General features: G+C 42.3%; 2 protein-coding genes and 1 long non-coding RNA gene across 3 annotated transcripts in view; 1 reads left to right on the top strand and 2 right to left on the bottom strand.

Annotated features, from left to right (window-relative positions):
* Positions 1-20,161, bottom strand: part of LOC127055554 (solute carrier family 22 member 5-like) — a 40,836-nt gene that overhangs the window by 8,592 nt on the left and 12,083 nt on the right. Inside the window, exons 2-6 of the mRNA XM_050962705.1 lie at positions 15,041-15,144; positions 11,004-11,158; positions 9,792-9,963; positions 5,607-5,733; positions 753-847 (exon numbers count right to left, since the gene is read on the bottom strand). Of these exons, the coding sequence (XP_050818662.1) occupies positions 753-847; positions 5,607-5,733; positions 9,792-9,963; positions 11,004-11,158; positions 15,041-15,144 (653 nt within the window). The remainder of the gene's footprint in view (positions 1-752; positions 848-5,606; positions 5,734-9,791; positions 9,964-11,003; positions 11,159-15,040; positions 15,145-20,161) is intronic.
* On the top strand, positions 3,854-5,804 carry LOC127055693 (uncharacterized). Its single transcript, XR_007775568.1, has 2 exons — positions 3,854-3,986; positions 5,660-5,804. It is a non-coding gene; the product is annotated as an uncharacterized LOC127055693 (long non-coding RNA).
* The window catches only part of SLC22A4 (solute carrier family 22 member 4), a 96,134-nt gene continuing 91,032 nt past the window's right edge, over positions 15,060-20,161 (bottom strand). Inside the window, exon 10 of the mRNA XM_050962700.1 lies at positions 15,060-15,144. Within this exon, the coding sequence (XP_050818657.1) occupies positions 15,105-15,144 (40 nt within the window). The 3' untranslated portion in view covers positions 15,060-15,104. The remainder of the gene's footprint in view (positions 15,145-20,161) is intronic.

The raw sequence follows: 20,161 nt of genomic DNA, 5'->3' as shown, positions 1-20,161 counted from the left end.
ATCTAGACCTACCACCCCCTGCTAATGCAGTTTACATTAGGCTGTCATGTTGGAAAAGCTTGATACTCAGATATGGATTCTCAAAGAACATTCTTGTAGGGGATTTACACACTATGTGATGATCAGGCCTCAGACTTCCGCCCCACCTACTAGAGCCTGGCAAAGGGATTTGATTAGGAGGCTCTCACTTGTTCAGAGGAAATAGAGTCATCTCATATAGTTTGAGATGTGTGACGGGTTATGCACCCCTTTATTTGCAGCCACCCTATACTATACTACTCCCAGTACTAATACCTCAAACATACAGAGCACACTATTTGTAGGGCAGGAGATGCCAGCCAGCTTTTCCAACACATTAAGAGATACTCTATGGTGGCTGCTGGAAGTGACGTTGGAGGGCAGAGTGGGCCGTGCACTTTTTACAATAGCAGCAGACATCCCTGCAAGAAGTTCGAGAGCAGAGAGAATATTCAACATTGGTCAATATTCACTCTTCTCACAAGTCTTTTTTTTTTTAAACAGTTACTGAAAAAAGTCACTTATTGCAATCCTTAAATGAAAAACCAACCTGTTCAATCTGAATCTTGTAACACTAGCCAGAAGTTTACTGGCCTTTGAGCTTTATGCTGATAACTTTGTCTGTGCCTCCTTTTTCCTTAGAAACTGCTGTAAAAAAGAGAAAACCTAACAGCAGGTACTTATCATTCAGCGGCCTTTGTACTCGTGCGTTCTAGGAGTATACTATTGCTTACCAAATAATCACTGACATAATAGTGACAAATCGAATATTTTTTGTCCTCACTAGGTCCAAAATGTTGTGCGTCTCCTGCTTCTGGGAAGTCATTTCCTGCAGCTAGGGAAAAAAATACATGGACACATTGTCATTAGAGCCAATTCTGTATTGCAAAATGTTTATTCTGAATGAGCAATATGGACTGCAGTAAACATCTTGATAGACTTTCGGACACCTCACGGAGAGAGAAATTTAAATCAGGGTGATTATAAATAAGGCACAAAATTTTAACAGTGAGGATAATTAACCGTTGGAACAAACTACCAAGAGAAGTGGTAGTCTTTTACATTATTTAAATCCCTTGATTTAAATCACAGGATTTTTTTTTAAATCACTGATTTAAATCTGGTTCAGGCTTTGTAAGACTAATTTGAAAATTTGTGCTATTACAACTTTAAATTAAAATTTATAATTAATTTATAAAATGATTTCTTAAAATGTCATTACTGGTAGGGTCTCTTAACAAAACTGTTATCAGCGAGAGACAAAATATTGAAAGTTAAGGCTCTGATCCTGCAAACGCTTCAGCAGGTATGTAACTTTAGTTACATGAATGGTCGCTTGATTTCAGTGGAACATCTCGTGTGACTATGGTTAAGCATCTGCATAAGTACTTGCCGTATCAGAGAGTAAAATTCTATTTTCACTCAAAACTTCTTTTATTGGCATACAAATTTTGTCACTTCAAAACAAAATTGCTTCAGTGTTAACGATGAAAAGTTATTTGTGAATTAATTTTTTCTGACTAATTTAAGACTCCTAAACCTATATGTAAGTATCTTAGGGAGGGATTTTCCAAAGCGTGTGAGTGACTTAGGAGCATAAGTCCCACTAACTTCAAACTGCAAACCCTTAATAGCCTGGTTAAAGCATTTCAGCATCCTTGACTCGCGGACATTTGATATATCAGAAGATGGTGTTGGTTGGAAATATAGCACAAAAGTATTTACTTAACAATTTCATTCTGAGTTTGTGTGGTTCTCACAGTAACAATGATGCTGGACTTATCTTTTTTTTTTTAGGAAACCAATTAAGGAAATAAGTACAAGCATCCACTTTAGCGATTCAAGACTATAAAATGAGAAGTAAAGAACTATCAACACGGAAACAATAATTTGATTTAATTTTTAATCATGATTTTTATCCAGCCTTGGCAATTTATGTTTAGGTGAAAGCTTCCATTTCTACAGCTGCAATAAGAAGAGCTTTTTGCACATTAGCGTCACTCCATATACTGCTATATGTGGAGATTAACACTGAGTGAAGGCAATCAAAAACAATTGTGCGGGAGGTTCCTTTCTCCTCTCAAGTTAAATTCAAAATGGCTGAGAACAGCAAATTCTAAAGACAGGATTTATGCTGGCTCTTTGAACTCCCTAACCATGTTAGTAATAATACTATACAATATCTGGCACTTCAATAGGCACTAGGCAGATGATGTTACAGTACACTCTGATACTGTAAGTTTCAGAAGTTTTTGTTTAGAAGCATTTTCTCCTAGAGCATTAGGTTACTTTAGGGGTACAAGGTTCACTACTTTAATCCATACAAATCAACAACTAAGAAGTATGCTGGACAATCCAACCGCTGGTTTTATCATCTGACCAACCCTATATTATGATACACCACCCCAAATTCCTGATCAGCCTCAGTTCTACATTTCTTGTTTTACAACAAGCTGGTTCCTGGAGACTGAGGAAATCTCTGGTTTGTCCACATCCTTTTCAGCTAGGTCAATCTGAGATTAAATTGCAGCCAAAGCATAGAGAGATGCATGTAAATAAACGTGAGGTTTGCACATGCAGAGAATGGAAGGAATGTGTTATCTTTGAGGCTGTTGTAACAGTAGCTACAAACACAGCATTCCCTAGTTCTCGATGTAAGAATATATAAAATAGTTTATAACAAATCAAGTCCCTATAAACCAACTGCATTGGAGATTCTGATCCTAATAAACTGTCAAAAGTTACATAATGCCTAATCCTGCAATCTTACTGGGCCTGAATCTGCCTCCCTTACTCACAGAATATTACCTTACTATGAAAGAAGTTCCATTGACTTCAATGGGAATACTTTCTACATGAAAAATGGTGGGAGAACTGCCTTCAGTGTGAGGAAACCTTATACACACAATGTGTCCCACTGAAATCAATGGAACTACCTGCACGAATAAGAATTACTAATGAGAATAACAGCCCTAAACTTCACTCCTCAACACCAAAAGACCCTCACCAATGTACTGTAAATTGCATCTGAGCTAATGTGAGTGTAGCTTTTCAATAAGACTGATATAGCTACAGCAGGTAAGTATGCCCAGTGGTCTGTGATAGGATGTTAGATGGGGTGGGATCTGAGTTACTACAGATAATTCTTTCCTGGGTGCTGGCTAGTAAGTCTTGCCCACATGCTCAGGGTCAAGAAGGAATTTTCCTCCAGGGTAGATTGGCAGAGGCCCTGGAGGTTTTTCACCTTCCTCTGCAGCATGGGGCATGGGTCACTTGCTGGAGGATTCTCTGCAGATTGAGGTCTTCAAACTACAATTTGAGGACTTCAGTAACTCAGACATAGGTTAGGGGTTTGTTACAGGGTGGGTGAGATTCTGTGGCCTGCGTTGTACAGGAGGTCAGATTAGACCATCATAATGGTCCTTTCTGACCTTAAAGTCTATGAGTCTATTTGGGTGAATGTAAACTATTTCTGAGGGAACACAGCAATCAGACACTTACAGCTGGCCTGTCACAGCTGACTCGGGCTCATGGGGCTCAGGCTAAGGGGGTGTTTAATTGTGGTGTAGACATTCGGGCTCAGGCTGCAGCCCAAGCTCTGGAGCCTCAGCACCTCGCAGGGTCCTTTTGTTGTTTTTATACATCGTCCATTAAAAAGCCTGACATTTTTAGTAGCATTAAGAGCCAGAGTTTTGTTTTCCTGAAAACAAGCTTTCCCCTAAAGACAAATATGTCACATCAACTGCTTGCAGCAGTGCAACTCTCCACCCTTTCTCATAAATCATATGATCTTTATTAAGAACTATACAGTTGTGTTACCATTAGCTGCCAAGAAATCAACAAACAGGAAACTAAAAAAGAGGAACGTAGTGTAAGTTCTAACAGTTGATATCCGTGAGAAGAGGCTCTGCTCAATAGCTGGATACACAGACAATGAAATCCTCGACAGGGCAGGTCCCAGAAGGAAGGTATGGGGGTGGCTGAGAGAGCCGATCATTTGGCATAAGACAGAAATGATGCTTTTAATGTAACTCTATAATCTGAAACCCCACTGCTTCTTAAATGAACAAAGTCCAGGAGTCCCTCATCTTCCAGGATCACCGGGGGGACCCAAATGGTGTCAGCGTGACCTCCAAAAATGAGACAAGTTTGGATATTAACACACTTTTCCCACCTCAAATCCTACATTGTTTCAGCCCAGCTCAGACAGAAAGAAAACTTGCAGGAGGGGGGGAAATGTTGGTGGGGCTGAGGGAAGAAGAAAGAGGAAAATGGTGCATAATAATGACTCCACCCTAAAGGGTTTTGAGAGAAATGCTGAGCTTCGATATATTTATATTACAGTAGTACCCAGAGGTCCTGACCAGGATCAGGACCGTGTTGACACTATCCACCACAGAAGTAGACCCAATCCCTGCAATGAATCCCTGCTTACAATCTGAGGAGTTACAGTCTCTCCCTGTAACATTCAATACCAGCCCCATATGACATTGGCAGACTTTTTGCCAGGCTACATTTGTGCTGCAGTAACAAAGGTTAAGCCAGAGAGGATTGTGAATTTTTTCTTTTGTGTTGGTTTAAGTTAACAGAATGTTTCAGAGGCTCTTTGGTGTCAGAGATGGGATTTGAAGACTCAGAAGAAGACTGTTCCCACTCTCTCTCTTCCCTACCCAAAGGCAGAGAGCGCTGGAAATCTCATGAGATTTAAGGCTCCAATAAGGTAGCACAGTTCTGTAACCTTATTGGGTTTGGTCCTATTCAGGGAAGATACAGCTCTTATGTGGTCAGGGCTCTACTATATTAGAGAACAGTAAAACAAGTAGCTAGACTCTAGTTTTATGGGGAAATCCTCAAATCATGTGAGTAGGGCTCTCCTTCTCCAGGAACAGTCCTAAATATCAAGTGGGGGTCCATGGGTTTTCATTCATCCCTTTAGTTTAAGGCCAGGTTTTTGCCTGTTTTGCTATGTGCTCTCTTATTGTTTCACCATCGAGGGCCTTTACATCTCTGTCTGGGACAATGATCTTTATATCTAAAAATCAATGGCTGGGGGAAATCTGAAAGTGCAGTCCATCTTGTATGATATGTTGAAATCTCCTCACCATGTGGCCACGCTCCAGTACCCTGAGAAGTGAGAATTCACGGGCATGTGTCAGCTGTCTCATATAAAGAAGCAGAGTCCATTCTTAACAGGCGGAGAAGATTTACTGCATTACAGGGGATAAGACAGCATTTCAGATAGTTTACTTAATGCAGAGTATGTACAAGCCACAGAGCAACAAGTAAACTATGAAACAAATTAAAGTGCCTGCCCTAAAGAGACTACAATGAAAAAGGCACAAACGGGTACAATGCAGAACACCGATATGTGTTTTTTTTCCTGGCTGGAGTGCTCATGGAATGGAAGTCATGGAGGTTCAGAAGATTTACAAAGAGGAAGGATATGGGGTGAACACCTGTTATCTGTTTGGAAAGTGCCTAGGACGTTACAGGAACTACCTTAATCCAAACAACAAATCTGGAAATCGATTTTCTTGAATAGTAACCAGAGGATCAGGCAGACAGTTTTAATATACATGAAAGTTTACCTCCATAGGGTCAAATATTACATCTGGGGCTGTAATACCATTTGTGTTTGCAGCCTTTCGGATGATGATTTCTGCCTCTTGTACTCTTCCCTGAGAGATCAGCCACCGGGGAGATTCTGGAACAACCCTGCAACAAGTTTCAGAATATCATCATCTGCATTTCCACACTGACCACTGCTGCAAAAACACACATACACATCGCCACAGGTATAAATAGTTCAAAATGTACTGTATCTTGCAGTGATTAAAAATAAAAACAAAACACAAATTTATGCAAATCAGATTAGCATATACAGAGATTGAAATTTATTCATGGACTTAAAAGGGACGAAAAAGTTAAGCTACAAATCAAACTTGAAAAGTACAGGAGGAAAATGTTTTATCAAAAGAAACTAAGGCACTGTGAAACTGTATGCACAACGCTGTGCTGTAGATGGGTAACATTTGGATAGTGATCCATATAAGTTAATAATTGTAGATATCACTGTGAGATGAGACACTTATATACAAGCTACCTTCACAAGAGAAAGTGGACTCAATTATATATTGTCTTTCCTACAATCTAGGACAGGAGTGGACAAGCTTTTTGGCCCAAGGGCCACATCGGGAGGGCCGGGTAGGGAAGGCTGTGTCTCCCCAAACAGCCAGGCCCATGACCCCTATCTGACCCCTCCCACTTCCCGCCCCCTGACTGGCCCCCCTCAGAATCCCTGATCCATCCAACCCCCCACACTCCTTGTCCCCTAACTGCCCCCTCCTGGGACCTCTGCCCCTAACCAAGCCTAGGACCCCACCCCCTATCCAACCCCCCCGCTCCCTGTCCCCTGACTGCCCTGACCCCTATCCACCGCCCCTTGACGGGCCCCTCCGGGACTCTCACACTTATCCAACCCCCGTCCCCTGACCGCCTCCCAGAACCTCCGCCTCATCCAAATGCCCCCTGCTCTCTGTCCCCTGACTGCCCCCCAGGACCTCCTGCCCCTTATCCAACCCCCTAGCCCCAATCTTCTTACCATGCCACTCAGAACAGCATGTCTGGCAGCTGCTCTGCTCGGCCAAAGCCAGACATGCTGCAGCTCTGCTTGGCAGGGGCACGCAACCCTGCCACCCAGAGCGCAGCCCGTGCGGCAGCGTGGCTGCGGGGGAGGGGTCAGGGCTAGCCTCCCTGGCTGGGAGCTCAAGGGCTGGGCAGGACAGTCCCGCGGGCTGGATGTGGCCCGCAGGCCATAGTTTGCCCACCTCTAATCTAGGAAGAGAAGGAGCTCCACTTTGTGGACTATTTAGGCTTATCGTGTTCCATAAAAACAGCATTCAGTGGAGGAAAATTCTGAAATCATAGAGATGCCCAAATGCTGCTTTTTCTGAATAAAGTTCCACAGCCCTCAATCCCAAATCATCTGCCAGCTACCAGTGGTCTCTTAATTCTGCCTTTCTCAGCCTAATCCTACTTTCAGTGAAGTCAATGGACTTCAATGGGAATAGGAGCAAATCATTCCCTTCTGTCCAAAATACTAGGCGAGAGCCTGCCTCCCAAAAAGGAAGCCACAGGACCCTGGAGCAGGTTTTGAGTAGGAAGCAGCTCTACGCCACCTTTCTACTCTTCTCCCCGATCAGCCCCACGTAGTGCAAAGGGGATGAAGCCAGGGGCCAGCATCTGACTGATTGTTTCTAATGGACCTTAAACTAACACGGCTTATTGTTTATTCCTTGTTTGCCTGACAGCAGCAGTGATGACAGAACAATCCTGAGAAAAATATTTCCCTTCCTATGGTACAAATTAACTACGTTTATTAAAAGTGAACATGTTAAAGTTCTAATTTTGTTCCTGCAACAAAAGGCATTTCACAGAGCATGGTCAACTTTGATATTTGGTTCTCACAAACTAGCACAGCGCTACATTGTTCAGGTTGCAAAGGCTGCAGAAAATGACAATTTATTCTGTAAAGCTTATTTGTATTGAACCGTTTGTTCGATTTGATGGAAGCACTTCTAGTAATTTTTTTTTAAAATAAAACATAGATGTTGGGTAAAATTTGATCCGACAGTGTCCAGTAAACTGCAGCTGCACAGACGGCACACAGATAGCCATTTTTTTTTGTCTTGGCCACACAAAAATTATGTCTAGACTATATGTCCTTTTCCATAACTGTCTGACTGATCATACCATACAGAGATTTAAAGCTGATAAGCAGATATTTACTTTAGTTTACTCCATTCATGAATAAACATAAACAAAGTATCTGTAAAATATCCCAAACAACAAAATGCAAAGACAAACAAGTTAAACCCGGAGTCATAAGGGGAAAAGCACACACCAACCCATACAGACAAGAAGGTAAGTGTCAGAATCCTGAAAGCAATTCCAAACAGTATTAGAAACCAGCTTAGAACTTTCTCCAAATATGTGGGCAAAGGCCCTGAGATTCAATATACACATGAAGGCTTTTTTGTAAAACAGCCTCATTTTGGCCTTGGATTTTGCATCTATATACCTTGTACCTGCAGGCACATTTTCTACCTCTTTTGCATTTAACCGCCTGATTTGTGGGTGCGGAAGATAGCCAAATTCTATAAAATGTGCCAGCAGTTATTTTTGGGCACATAACCTCTTAGATATTTAGATGAGCTAACTGAAAAAGATGTAGCAGAAAAGCCCTGGGCACCACTAGATAAGACCATATGTAGGAGAAGGCATCAGAATGCACCAGAAGGCATCAGAATATATAGTGATGGATACTATAGAAAAAGTTTAGATAAATACAGAACTAGGCAAGTGCAAAGAGAACAAAAATTTATCTGGGAGAAAATAAAAGTGCAACAAATTTCCTCTAGCTTAATGATAATGCCAACAACTAAGCCATCCTTCATTAATTAATATTATGGAAAGTTCTTAAGGAAGGCTTTTGTAATAGGTTAGAGGTTTTGGCACAAAGGTTAATTCTTTACTGATAGACAGGACCTACATCTAAAGCTCTATGTCAGTTATTTTCAATCTTTTTTCATTTGCAGACCCCTAAAAAATTTCAAATGGAGGAGCGGCCTCCTTTGGACATTCAACTTGTGGTCCGCGGACTTCTATCTTAGAAGTCTTAGACTGAAAACTGACTGAATGGAATTCAACTATGGATGTTGCACCTGCTTGGCACGGCATTTGACACAAAGTGAGAAAGGGCACTATACTGTGGTTTTCTATGGTAATGACAACATTTCTGGGTTTTGACCTGTAGGTGGGGGTATTCACATACTTTTGACTAATAAAAAAAACAAAATATCATTTTTGAGGGCCTGAAACTTCATTTTCATAGTCACCTTTCACGGATCCCTTAGGCCTGGGCTACACTAGCGGGGGGGGGTTCGAACTAAGGTACGCAACTTTAGCTACGCTATTTGGGTAGCTGAAGTTGAAGTATCTTAGTTTGACTTACCTGGCCATCCTCACGGCGGCGAGTCAACTGCTGCGGCGTCCCCGTCGACTTCGCTTACTCCTCCTACCGAGGTGGAGTACGGGAGTCGATTAGTGGATCGATTTATCACGTCCAGACGAGACGCGATAAATCGATCCCCGATACATTGAACACTACCTGCCGATCCGGCGGGTAGTATAAACGTACCCTTAGACATAGTCTGTAGACCACCAGAGATCCAGGGACCACAAGCTGAAAACCACAGGACCATGTTAACCAGCTTCAGAGCAGTAATTCTCCACTGATGCAGTGCTACTAGAGGAAGCTTGAAGCGTATGTAGGACTTGGGTGTTTCTATAACACTTATAGACCAGATTCTAATTTCAGCTATTGGTATGAAGCCAGCATAGTTACAGCAGTATAAATCCAGAGCTATTGAGACAAGAATCTGACCTTAATTTCACAGCCAGACAGCCCTAAATTTAAAAGTAGTTTAATAAATTTTTTAAAGTTTTTTTTTTTTTTTTAAATTTAAGATTCTGTACTACAATGGCAAAATCTGGCAGAAGAAATGAAACTGAAAGATTTCTACCTGTGATTCTATTAAACACCCTCAAAGGAGACACCAGATACACTCATACTGTGTCAGTCATAACCTCTTGCTAAAGGCCAATATTGCATCAGATTCCACATTTCTGTTATGTTAACCTCAAGTCAGAACCCTATCAGCTGTAGGTGAGACTTTCTGAAGCCAAACATCTTCTAATGTAGCTACACTCACCACCACAGTGGAATGCAAAGCAGCCCAGGTAAAGTAAGAGCCAGAAGCAGCATCCGCCAGTCTCTGATGAAGTAAGCAAACAGTGGCAGCAACATGTAGCCAACTGCATAAAATATGCAAACGCCTAATGTGCAGAATATAATACGAACTGTTTTGCCAAGAATTTCTGTGCCTGTTCAAAACAAGAGAGTGTGGATTAGCATTTTAACTTATTAGAAATAATAGCAGCCAAATATTTTACCACTATAAAAGAACTGACGCTACTTTTAGCAAAATTGTTCCACACGTGTTACAATTGTTAGCTCTATATTAGTTGCGGTTTTTCCTGTTTTAAAAAGATGCTGCCACATCTATCTTAGGGCCTGATTCTGCACCAAAAGGGAGTACTTTTATGGATAAAAACTGTATGATTAGACTCTAAAATTGTTCTAACTCAGTGAGTAAAAGCCTTCTGGATTCCAAAAAACTCACAACAAAAAAGGCACTAGTCTGGTAAAACCTACACCAACAAACCATGTTTTTTGCCTGCTGCAGCAGTTAGCTAAACACTGTTTTCAGAGCTACTCTGGGCTTTGTTATGGCCACAAAGAATTCAGTGCGCTAGACAATGAAGTCACTTTTTAAAACAAAAGCATTCAGAGATCTCTCAAACAGATTCATAGGTAGTCTTACTTGTCCTCCAATCAGACACTTTGCTTAGAGATCATAGAATGGATGCAATGACAGAATCCATGTGACAGCTTGACTTTCATCTCAGATTGTTTTCAGAAGTCTTAAATTGCACTTACATGTTTGATCACAATTACAAATTACAGTATCATATGTACAATTTGCATGTGTTTGGATGCAAACTGCAGTTCACCAGAGCAACTGGGCACAACTCATTCTACACATCTACCTACATATGACTATGAGTGTGCGTCTAACTGCATCCTCTCACTGGTGAGCTCTTGCTTCAGATAAAGACTTGTTCCGATTTACTCCCTTTGCTCATTTAAGTATTTGGTAAACAAAGCATTTTATTTTAATGTGTTACTATTTTACTAAAAGGAAAATTTTCAAATGGATTAGGAGTTAGCCATGCTTGGTAAGTTTTTATTCTTATTGACAGTGCTGCTTGGGAAAAAAATAAAAAACAAGCCATTAGTAAATGAGGAGAGCAGGGGGAACAATGACACTGAAAATGTGCTATGCATTAACAAACTCCCATACCAAGTACAAAGGCTGCCACATAGTTAGAGATCTGTCCCATGCCCACGATGACAAAGAGCACTGAAAACATCTCCCAGCTGGTAGAGAAGACCTGCAGGAAGCTGAAGCCGGTTTGCACCCCCAAGGTCGCAAACAAAACTTTCTTCCTGCCAAACCTTTGGTGGACAAAGACAAAAACGAGAGGGTTACAGAAGAAACAGTCATGAAAATATCAGCAAGATCAGTGAACTTGTCTTGCACATAGGGGGTTTCTATAATGAAGAGAAATGTCTCAGAAAGTGGGACATGTAAACAAGTATTTCAGACAAGCTAAAAATTTCATTCCAAAAGTGGAAGAATATCTTAAGTGCTGCAATTGGGATATGTCTATACTGCAACTAGGAGCATGCTTCTCAGAATGGGCAGATAGGCACATGCTAGCTCTGCTCACTGCTAAAAATAACAGCGTGGTTGCATCGTCTTGGGTGAGTACCTCGGCAACAGATGCGATTGTACTCAGGCCACTAGCCCAAGCTGCTGCCTGTGCTGTCATGGCCACATTGCCATTTATAGCATGCTAGCTTGAGCAGATCTAACATGTGTCTGTCTTTCCACATAGGGAAGCGTGCTACCAGCTGTGGTGTACACGTGCCTTAAGAGATTTCTCTGCGGATGTGGTGGGAGGTTCTCTCTTCAGGGATGATGGAATGGGTGTGGACAAGTGCAAACACCTAGAAAGTGAATTATCGCTAGAATGCAAAAGACGAGGTGTCAGTGACTCAAAAGGAGTGCTTTCTTCCATGCCTCAGAATTGGACAGTAAACATAAGGGAGAGAAGTGGAGTCTTTTGAGGAGAAAAACTCTGACCCCGTGCCAATCTATAGTCATTAAGGGCCCCAATTCTGCAAACTATACTCAGTTACACTGAGCAGGACCTTGCTCTGTGAGTAACTGTAGTGGAGTGGTCATCCGCACCTGCCCTGATGGCCTTGAAATCAGCGCTGGGAGAGGGCTGCTGCTAGGAAAGCAGCAAGCCTCGGCTGATTGGGGAAACAGACACAGCTGTGGCCACGCCCCAATCAGGCCACAGCTGGCCCGTATAAAAAGGCTAGGTGCCAGAAGCTCAGAAAGGCTCTCTCCAGTCTTGGAGGGAGCAGGGCCTGGCTGTCTGCAGAAAGGGTACTGGGAGTGAAGCAGGGCTTGGGAAAGGCTGGAGGAGAAGAGGAGCTCCAGGCTGGCAACTCCTCAGACTGCAGGGACTGGTCCTAGGCCCATAGAGGTACTGGGTGATAGTGGAAGGCAGCAGGTCCAAACCTCCCGTGCCCATGATGAGTGGCTTTTACACTGCAGTCCACCCTAGGGAGTGGGGGCTTTATGATGACTGGCAGTAGCTCAGATTGAGGAAAGGTGGGGATTAGAGGGTTGGGGGTTCCCCAGAGAGGAGAGACCCAGAGGCAGAGTGTGGGGGTATTGCCAGTGGACAGCACCCCAGATAAAAGGGCACCGGGATCCAGGAAGGACATGAGGCCAGTGGACAGCAAGATACTGGCCGGCAGAGGGTGCTCTGTGCTGGAAAGAGCTAATTCCTGGATGACCAGCAGGAGGCGCAGCAGGGATGAGTCATGGTGCTGCTACAGTAACCTAATTGATTTCCAATGGGACTATTCATGGAGCAGAGTACCAGCCAATGTAATGGTGTCAGAATCCAGCACTAAATGCCCTTTGGTATTTACTACAGGAATGGGAGTTTTAGCCCCAGCCTCTTGGCAAACTTTGACCTTAACAACATGCACATTCTGGCCTAGTTATCTAAATATCAGCAGTTGCCTTAGCTTCCCACTTTGATGCAGGCTTCCCTGCTTCACACAGATTTCATGTAACCCTCCTTCAAAATTAAACTTGATCGAGAGTGTGACAACAATGGTGCCCAGATACCACAGTGTAAGTGCAGTATAAGACTTCGATAGATTGGAGGGATAAGGATGCACAGATGAACCAGAAAAAAGCCTTTCCTCACCAATCCATTCTGAACTGCTATTTCACCATTTACTCTTGCTTCTCAGATTACTGCCTGCCTGCTCTGTAGGAGGAAGGCAGATTCCAACATGTCTGCAATACTGTTTCTGAGGCACACTGCTGGATGGCACTAGAGTGTAAAACATATCATAAAGGAAAAATCCCCTGGGAGCAAAACTATGCCAAACCAGTCTCTCCTGGGACAGCGTGTGGCTGTCTATCATGCCTGCTTCAGTACAATGATCACATTAGCATTTGGAAGAGACACTCTGTACCTATCCCAGTGGTTATGTTTCTGGACTCCTTAGCAATGTTTCCTCGGGAATCATTAAGGTAGCAAGACACATCAGTCAAGCTTCAGGATTGTCATAACCTAAAAGCATGTCTACACTTCAGTAGAAGAGAACACAGCAGGTCTGTGGATGGCCCAGATCAGCTGAGTCAGGCTTACAGGACTCAAGCTGCAGGGCTATAAAATTGTAGTGTACTGTAGATGTTCAGGCTTGCACTGGACCCTGGACTCTGAGGGCATGTCTACGCTGCAGTTAAAAACACATGTCTGGTCCATGCCAGCTAAGGCTCAGGGGACTCGGGATAAAGGGCTGTTTAACTGTGCTGTAGATGTTGTGGCCCAGGCTGGAGCCTAGGCTCTCGGACCCTGCGATGTGGGAAGGTTCCAGAGCCTGGTCTCCAGCCCAAGCCAGAACATCTACACTGCAGTTAAACAACCCCTTAACCTGAATCAGGTGGTCCGGGCCAACCATGGGTTTCTAACTGCAGTGTAGGCATACCCTAAGACACCGCAAGGAGGGAGGGTCTCAGAGCCTGGACTCCAGCCCAAGTTCAAAGGCCTACACTGCTATTTTTAACCCCGCACCCAATCCCCATGAGCCCACATCAGCTGACCCAGGCTCTGAGACTTGGTGCAGCGGGGTTTTATCGTAGCATATACATATCCTAATAGTGCATGATGGAACATTCCTAAACAGCCCTGCAACAGAAGTCCCTCTCTGTTGTAAGAAGAGAGGAATGGATTCTAAATACCTTACTCAGGTAAACTATTAAATCTTTGCAGGTGCTTTATCTGAGGAAGAACTTCAGGATCTGGCCCCAAAAAGCCAGATGTTAAACATGTATGAGTACTACTATTACTTCAGAAAAGAAGAAGGGTGTCATGCGATTTCACTAGAAACCAGGTAGAGGCCACGTAATGTATTGCACATTAGACCTCAGATAGTTTGAAATGAAAGAGACTGAAAAACCCAGAATATTGAAATATAAGAATGCTTCCATTTTGTTTTCACCCTGGTGCTGATCAACAAGACAGCCCATGGTTCTAGCAGCTGGGTCAATAAGCCACTTAGTTAGAGACTGTTGAACAGTATTCGTATTTTCTACCTTCCACAAACACAAACCACTGGGCTTAGACCTTGAATTTGATCATATAGGGTACAACAGAATCTATGAAAGCTTGTACAAAGGGAGTTATTGAACTGAGCTAGAAAAACTACAAACATGTTTTCCTAAGTACCCATAACAAGAGATAGTCCACATTAAATCAAATGGTACAACATGAGCCCGATTTTTTTTCAGTAGCTGCTTGTAATTTTCCCACAACATATCAGGCAGTGAGAGGTCTGAGTGCTATGTAACCTACCCAACAATTGTTTCTGCCTGTTTTCATTTGTGGCTGCAAAAAGATAGACTTGAAATACAGAAAAAAATAAGCCTCAGAATAGTATTTTGTTTTGATTAGGGTAGCTGACTTTATGCCAGGCTAAGACTCTGTCTACAATGAGAATAGATTGTGGTAAAAATGCCAGCAGTCAATACACATTAGTGCTCTCCTTGTTGTTAGTATCAGTGCTACAATCATAGTGTTTTTGGTGATCATTTCTCATCAGTATAGGCCCAACCCAAGGGTATATCAACTTTGCTACAGTTTGAACAGGTCAGGCATGCACCACTGGCTCATTTCATTTTTTAAGTGTGCTTTTAGAAAATTAGATAGAGAGCTAGAAGTTTTGGTGTATATACTTTACTTGTCTGAGAGCTGTCCTGATATAAAGGATCCAACCAGTACACCCACAAAAAACAAGGAGGCAGTTAAAGGTGCTTTCCAGTCATCATCACATACCAGATTCCACTGCAAGAGAAAAAAAAGCGAGCCTTAACATTACAAGTTTATCAATAACACTTTGATTTTTCTTCTAAATTAACCAAGGTTAATCCAAGTACCTTGATGGTAAATGATTCAAACGTACACTCTGAAAGGAAAAAAAAAACAAAAAACCCACCACACAAACAAAAAAACCCTGTCAACCTGTTTAGGCCCCAAAATATAACTTCATGAAAGATCATTTAAATGGCAGAATTGGAATCCAGAGCCTAATTCTGCAGCAGGGGTGAATTCCTTGTCATCTTTGAAAACTTGGGGCCTCAGTAACATACATTATTTGCGTCATGTGTAGTTCTCCCACCCTCAAAGGGATGCAAGGGATTTTTCTTCTTTGAAACAAAGATGAAACACTGTCACGCTAGTTGATTTTTTACAGGCCTTATCTAAGTCCTGCTAAAGACAATGGAAACATCATATTAAAAGTAAAGAAAAGAAAAGAAAAGAATAATTTAAAAAGTTTTCCATTAGATCTTTAGATTTCTGTCTTGGGAAAAATGCAGGGAACTGCAACGGAAACTTCTCTTACCTTAACACTGTCTTCCTCAAAACAATATAAAGTAGAGACAGGCCTCCACTGAGCAGAGAACAAGCTGTCCATTGTGCCTAGTTATGCAAGCTGGGTTTGTGACAAGCTCCTACGCTATGGTTTTGCTCCACTATGCAACCCAAGAGTACAGATTATGCAGTTATTCAAAAGCAGAATTTTCAGATACTGTTCTTACTGTAAACCCCCCAGCTAGACTTAAAGGATATATGCGGGGGTGGGGGGAGGGCATAAAATGCAAGGCTCTAGGAATTCTGCTTGGGAATGGTTTGGTCAAACTTCCCTTCCAAGAAATGCAAACACAAGCATGTAGTAAGAAGGTCAAGTGTTTTGAGTCTCATTACTGACAAATATTGTGGGGAGAAGAAAAGGGGGGGGGATATCCAATCAACAAAGGCATTCAACAGTTCACAACTGTTCACACAGCTCAGGGGAGACCGAACAGATGTTACTAAAATAATAAAGCCTTCATAAAGCACTTTAAATCTTATGGTGATATATTAACAGTAAGTAATGAAGGAGGCTTAATTTTCTTCATATTATCTGGAATTATTTTAAAAAATTTGTTTACTCGAGCCAAACCAAACAAAGTCAGCAAGGAAGCCAAGTCACCATAGCTCACTGTTATATCACTGCCACAGGATTAGTTGTGTCTTTCAGCCCCTGCTGAGGTTTGCTTGTTAAAGGGATTTAACAGAGGACCAATGAACTCTGGGGAAGAGAAGCAGGAGCAGTGCACCTAACAGTAGGCTGAGCATATGATTGGAAGCCAGAAACTCAGGAGTTCTAATTCTAGCTCTGCCTATGTGGCAGGGCCAAATCCTGCTTGTCTCACACATCCATAGAGTTCCACTGATTCAAATGCTATGGATTGTTTAAAGAGTGGATCCTGACCCTGCTGCCCAACAAGGAAAGTCAGAGAACAAAGCAATCCAAGGGAGAGCTTTGCATCGCAGAGAGGGAAGCAGTCTCCTGAGCTGCCAGCTGTCCTTTGCAGAGTCCTAAGTTCTTAAAAGACTAGCAGGCCTGCACAACAGAAGGGAGAAAACCAGGGCCCAGAGCAGAGTACCAGCCTCAAGTCAGAGAGGGGGAGGCCTAAGGTTCCTCCTCGAGGAAACCAGCTGACAGCATCCAGGCCTTTAGAGAACAGCAGTTGTTCTTCATTGCTCTGTACTAAGGTACTGAGAATACTGTCTTCTTCAGTGCCTCAGTCTCCATAACCGCCTCTCATCCCACACAAGCCCTCCTTCCTCCCCACACCCTTTCCAGAAAGAAGTAAGAATTGTCCTCAGTGTAGATCAGCAGAATCTCACCCAACACCCATCCAGCCAACAGCCTTACACTGCCTGACCAACTCTTTTCATATGTTGGTCCCATACTCCTGCACAGCGCTGCTATGAGCTTCATGCTAGCTCATCCCTGCCTCTACTCTCTGTGCAGCCTACTCTCCCACTACTGGCTCCTTGCAGGGAATAGGGATGGTTAGCAGGAACCAGGGAACAGTAGGAATTTAGGGCCTCAGCATTTCCTCCACTTTAGAGTCCTAGCTCAAAATAGAGATAGCTTCCCTCCTTCACAGCACTGCATTGCCATTGGGTCCAGAAGCCCTGGGGAAAACCCAGCCCCAATCTATCTGCACCTGCTATTAAGGGAAATTCTTAAGGGCCGACGAGGCGCTGCCTCCTGATAGATAAATAGTCTAAAGGCAAAGAGGGGAAAGGGAAAAAGGCTCAGACCATAAATGAAATTATTTCTGGGGTGTGTCCCCCTTCAGTAAAAGAAATCCTCTCCCTACGTAGGTACCTACAGGGTATGTCTACACAGAGGTAAAAGACCTGCGCCATGGCCAGGTTGGCCCAGACCAGCCTACTCTGGTTTGTGGGGCTAAAAACTGCTGTGTAGACATTCAGGCTTGGGCTGGCACTTGAGCTCTGGGACCCTACACCCACATAGGATCCCAGAGCTCTGGTTCCCACTTAAGCCCAAACATCTACATAGCAATTTTTCAGCCCAGAATCCGAGCCCTGCAAGCCCGAGTCAGCTGACCTGGACCAGCTGCAGATTTTTTATCCCTGTGTGGACATACCCACAGAGTGTGATCAAGTCACCACTTACCATTCCTTTTGATAAGCTACATAGATTCAGCTTGTCTCTTACCATATGGCAAGTTACCAGACCATGGATTGTTCTTGCAGCTTTTTGCTGAACTTATCCAATTCTGCAACTATCCTTCAATTCTTTTCTGTTTGCCTCCCATATCAGATAACCCATGATTATGCCTTGGATTAATGTTAGACTAACTGGTTTATTCTGTTTACCCTTTTTAAATACTGGCATGGCATTAGTTTTTTTTATGTCCTCTGGAACTTCCCCAGTATTCCAAGATTTGTTTAAAAAAATCAACATCAATACCTCATATTTTCTCAGGCAATTTTTTGAAACTCTTAAGTGCAAGTTATCTGGTCCTGCAGATTTTAAAATTTCAAACTGCATCTACTAAAGTTAAATGTCCACTCTAGTTACTGTAGCAATAGAAAGATATGAACGTACTGCCCAGGTACTTTCCAGATATAGAACAGGAATATTTATTGCTTTTTTGCACTGTTAAAGTAATGGTTTGTATGCAATAATAGCGATTAAGTGTTACAGTGGATGCTGGAAAAAACTCGCTCTTTAACCTTGGTAAGTCCTTCAAAAATATCTCAAATGCAAAAAAGATGTTCAGTGGAATACCGGATTAAAAACTGGACACTTACCATTATTAATATGAGACCTGAAACCTTTTCCTGAACAGGCTGATGAGACTCCCTTTAATAATTCTGCGTTTTGAACTAAACAGTGAATTAAACTATTTTCACACCCAATGCAACTGTAAATTTCACCAATCTTGCCTGAAACAGGCCTGTTTATACAAACTGGAGTTTGCAACACAGATTGTTCTTTTTAAAGTTCTCTCTCATCCAGAATTCACTGAGTGGCTTCACTGCATGTTCTAACATGAGATGTCTCCTACATAATATAATGCAGAAGTCACAGGAAAAAATATGGCCATTCTGTCTTGCCAAGAAAACAGCACACTGCTAATCTCTGAATTCTCTCTTATTTCAGAGTCTATCACACATACACTGCAAACAATAAAATAAAAAAAATTATTATGTTCCTGTCACTGAACAAAACTAGAGGGCCTAAACTGACTAGGAAATCTTAGCAAAGCACATTTAACACCTTGAAAATATGCAAGTGGCTATTGTCAAACAAACTGAATCCATCAAATCACCAGTAGTAATTGGACTATTACTAAATATACCAATAAAGCAACACTCACTGCATGGTAAATGCTAATACTGAATCCTCGATTAGTAAAGACCCTCCCTTCTTCACCCATCCCACCCCCTACAGCAGCCAATGGAAATGGGCATCTATTTAAATACATTACTTCTACCATGGGGCAAAGATCCAATTGGCCAAAGATTGTGCCGTGCCATTTATAGAGTAACTGGCAAAAGCAGTCCAGTGATTATTCTCAACTTGTCATATTGTATTTGTGAATTAGCTATATGAAGTAATGTTTAGCTACCTGCTTTTATGGATCTTCCATTGTGTACACAACATGCTGTTCAATCACAGTGTGTGTATCTAGGGACTAAAATTTTCTTCTGGTCACAGGCCCAGGGCCACTGCTTGGAAACGTTCATGGGTTCTGAAAGTTTTCATACTGCTCTGCCAACTGGTTACTTATACTAGCAGACAGAGAGATATCCAATCTTAAAATGCCACTCCAGTTACCATCTTGGCTTTTCTTCCACTCCAATAAAGCGGTTTAAGAGCTATAAAGCTGAGAATTGCTAGAAGCTTTCCAAGGCTCTCAATTTGTGGAATATCAGTCGTTTAAAACAAAGTTATTTTAAGTAGGACAATGAAAGCGTGGGCCAGATAGCAATCAGAATGTTGAAATCTTAATGTCCAATATCTCATGACTTGTTTGGTCACGAATTAGCACAATAAATGAATGCTGGAGTCTTCAGTTTTTTAATGACATATGGAAATGGTTCATAAACTGTGGTCTACAAAGCCACCGCTGTCACAATAATGAAGTAGTGCCAGTTTTTAGGAGTCATATTTCCTGCTGGGTGTAGCCAGTCCAGAAATCTTGCAGGGACTAAAGCTCTGAGGTGTAACTCACTCAAGGCCTGCACCACTATACTTGAAGGTCAATTGGGTTGTCACTTTCCACTAGAAGTGCTGTTTGGCACTGGTCCAGGACTGAATATAGACTATCTGAGACCAGAGAAAGGAGTAATTTTCATTCCTCAATATCCTCTCAATGAGGTTACTAGAGTTCATGGAATTTGCCAACAATGATGTATCAGGTGTAGCAAGTATGTCAGAACTGGAGTGAAAAGGGACAGGCATTCTTATTTCCAGGTTCCCATCTTCTCT

Source organism: Gopherus flavomarginatus, chromosome 7, assembly GCF_025201925.1.
Source record: "Gopherus flavomarginatus isolate rGopFla2 chromosome 7, rGopFla2.mat.asm, whole genome shotgun sequence".
NCBI classification, from domain to species: Eukaryota; Metazoa; Chordata; order Testudines; family Testudinidae; genus Gopherus; species Gopherus flavomarginatus.
This window is presented reverse-complemented; position numbering and strand designations above follow the sequence as displayed.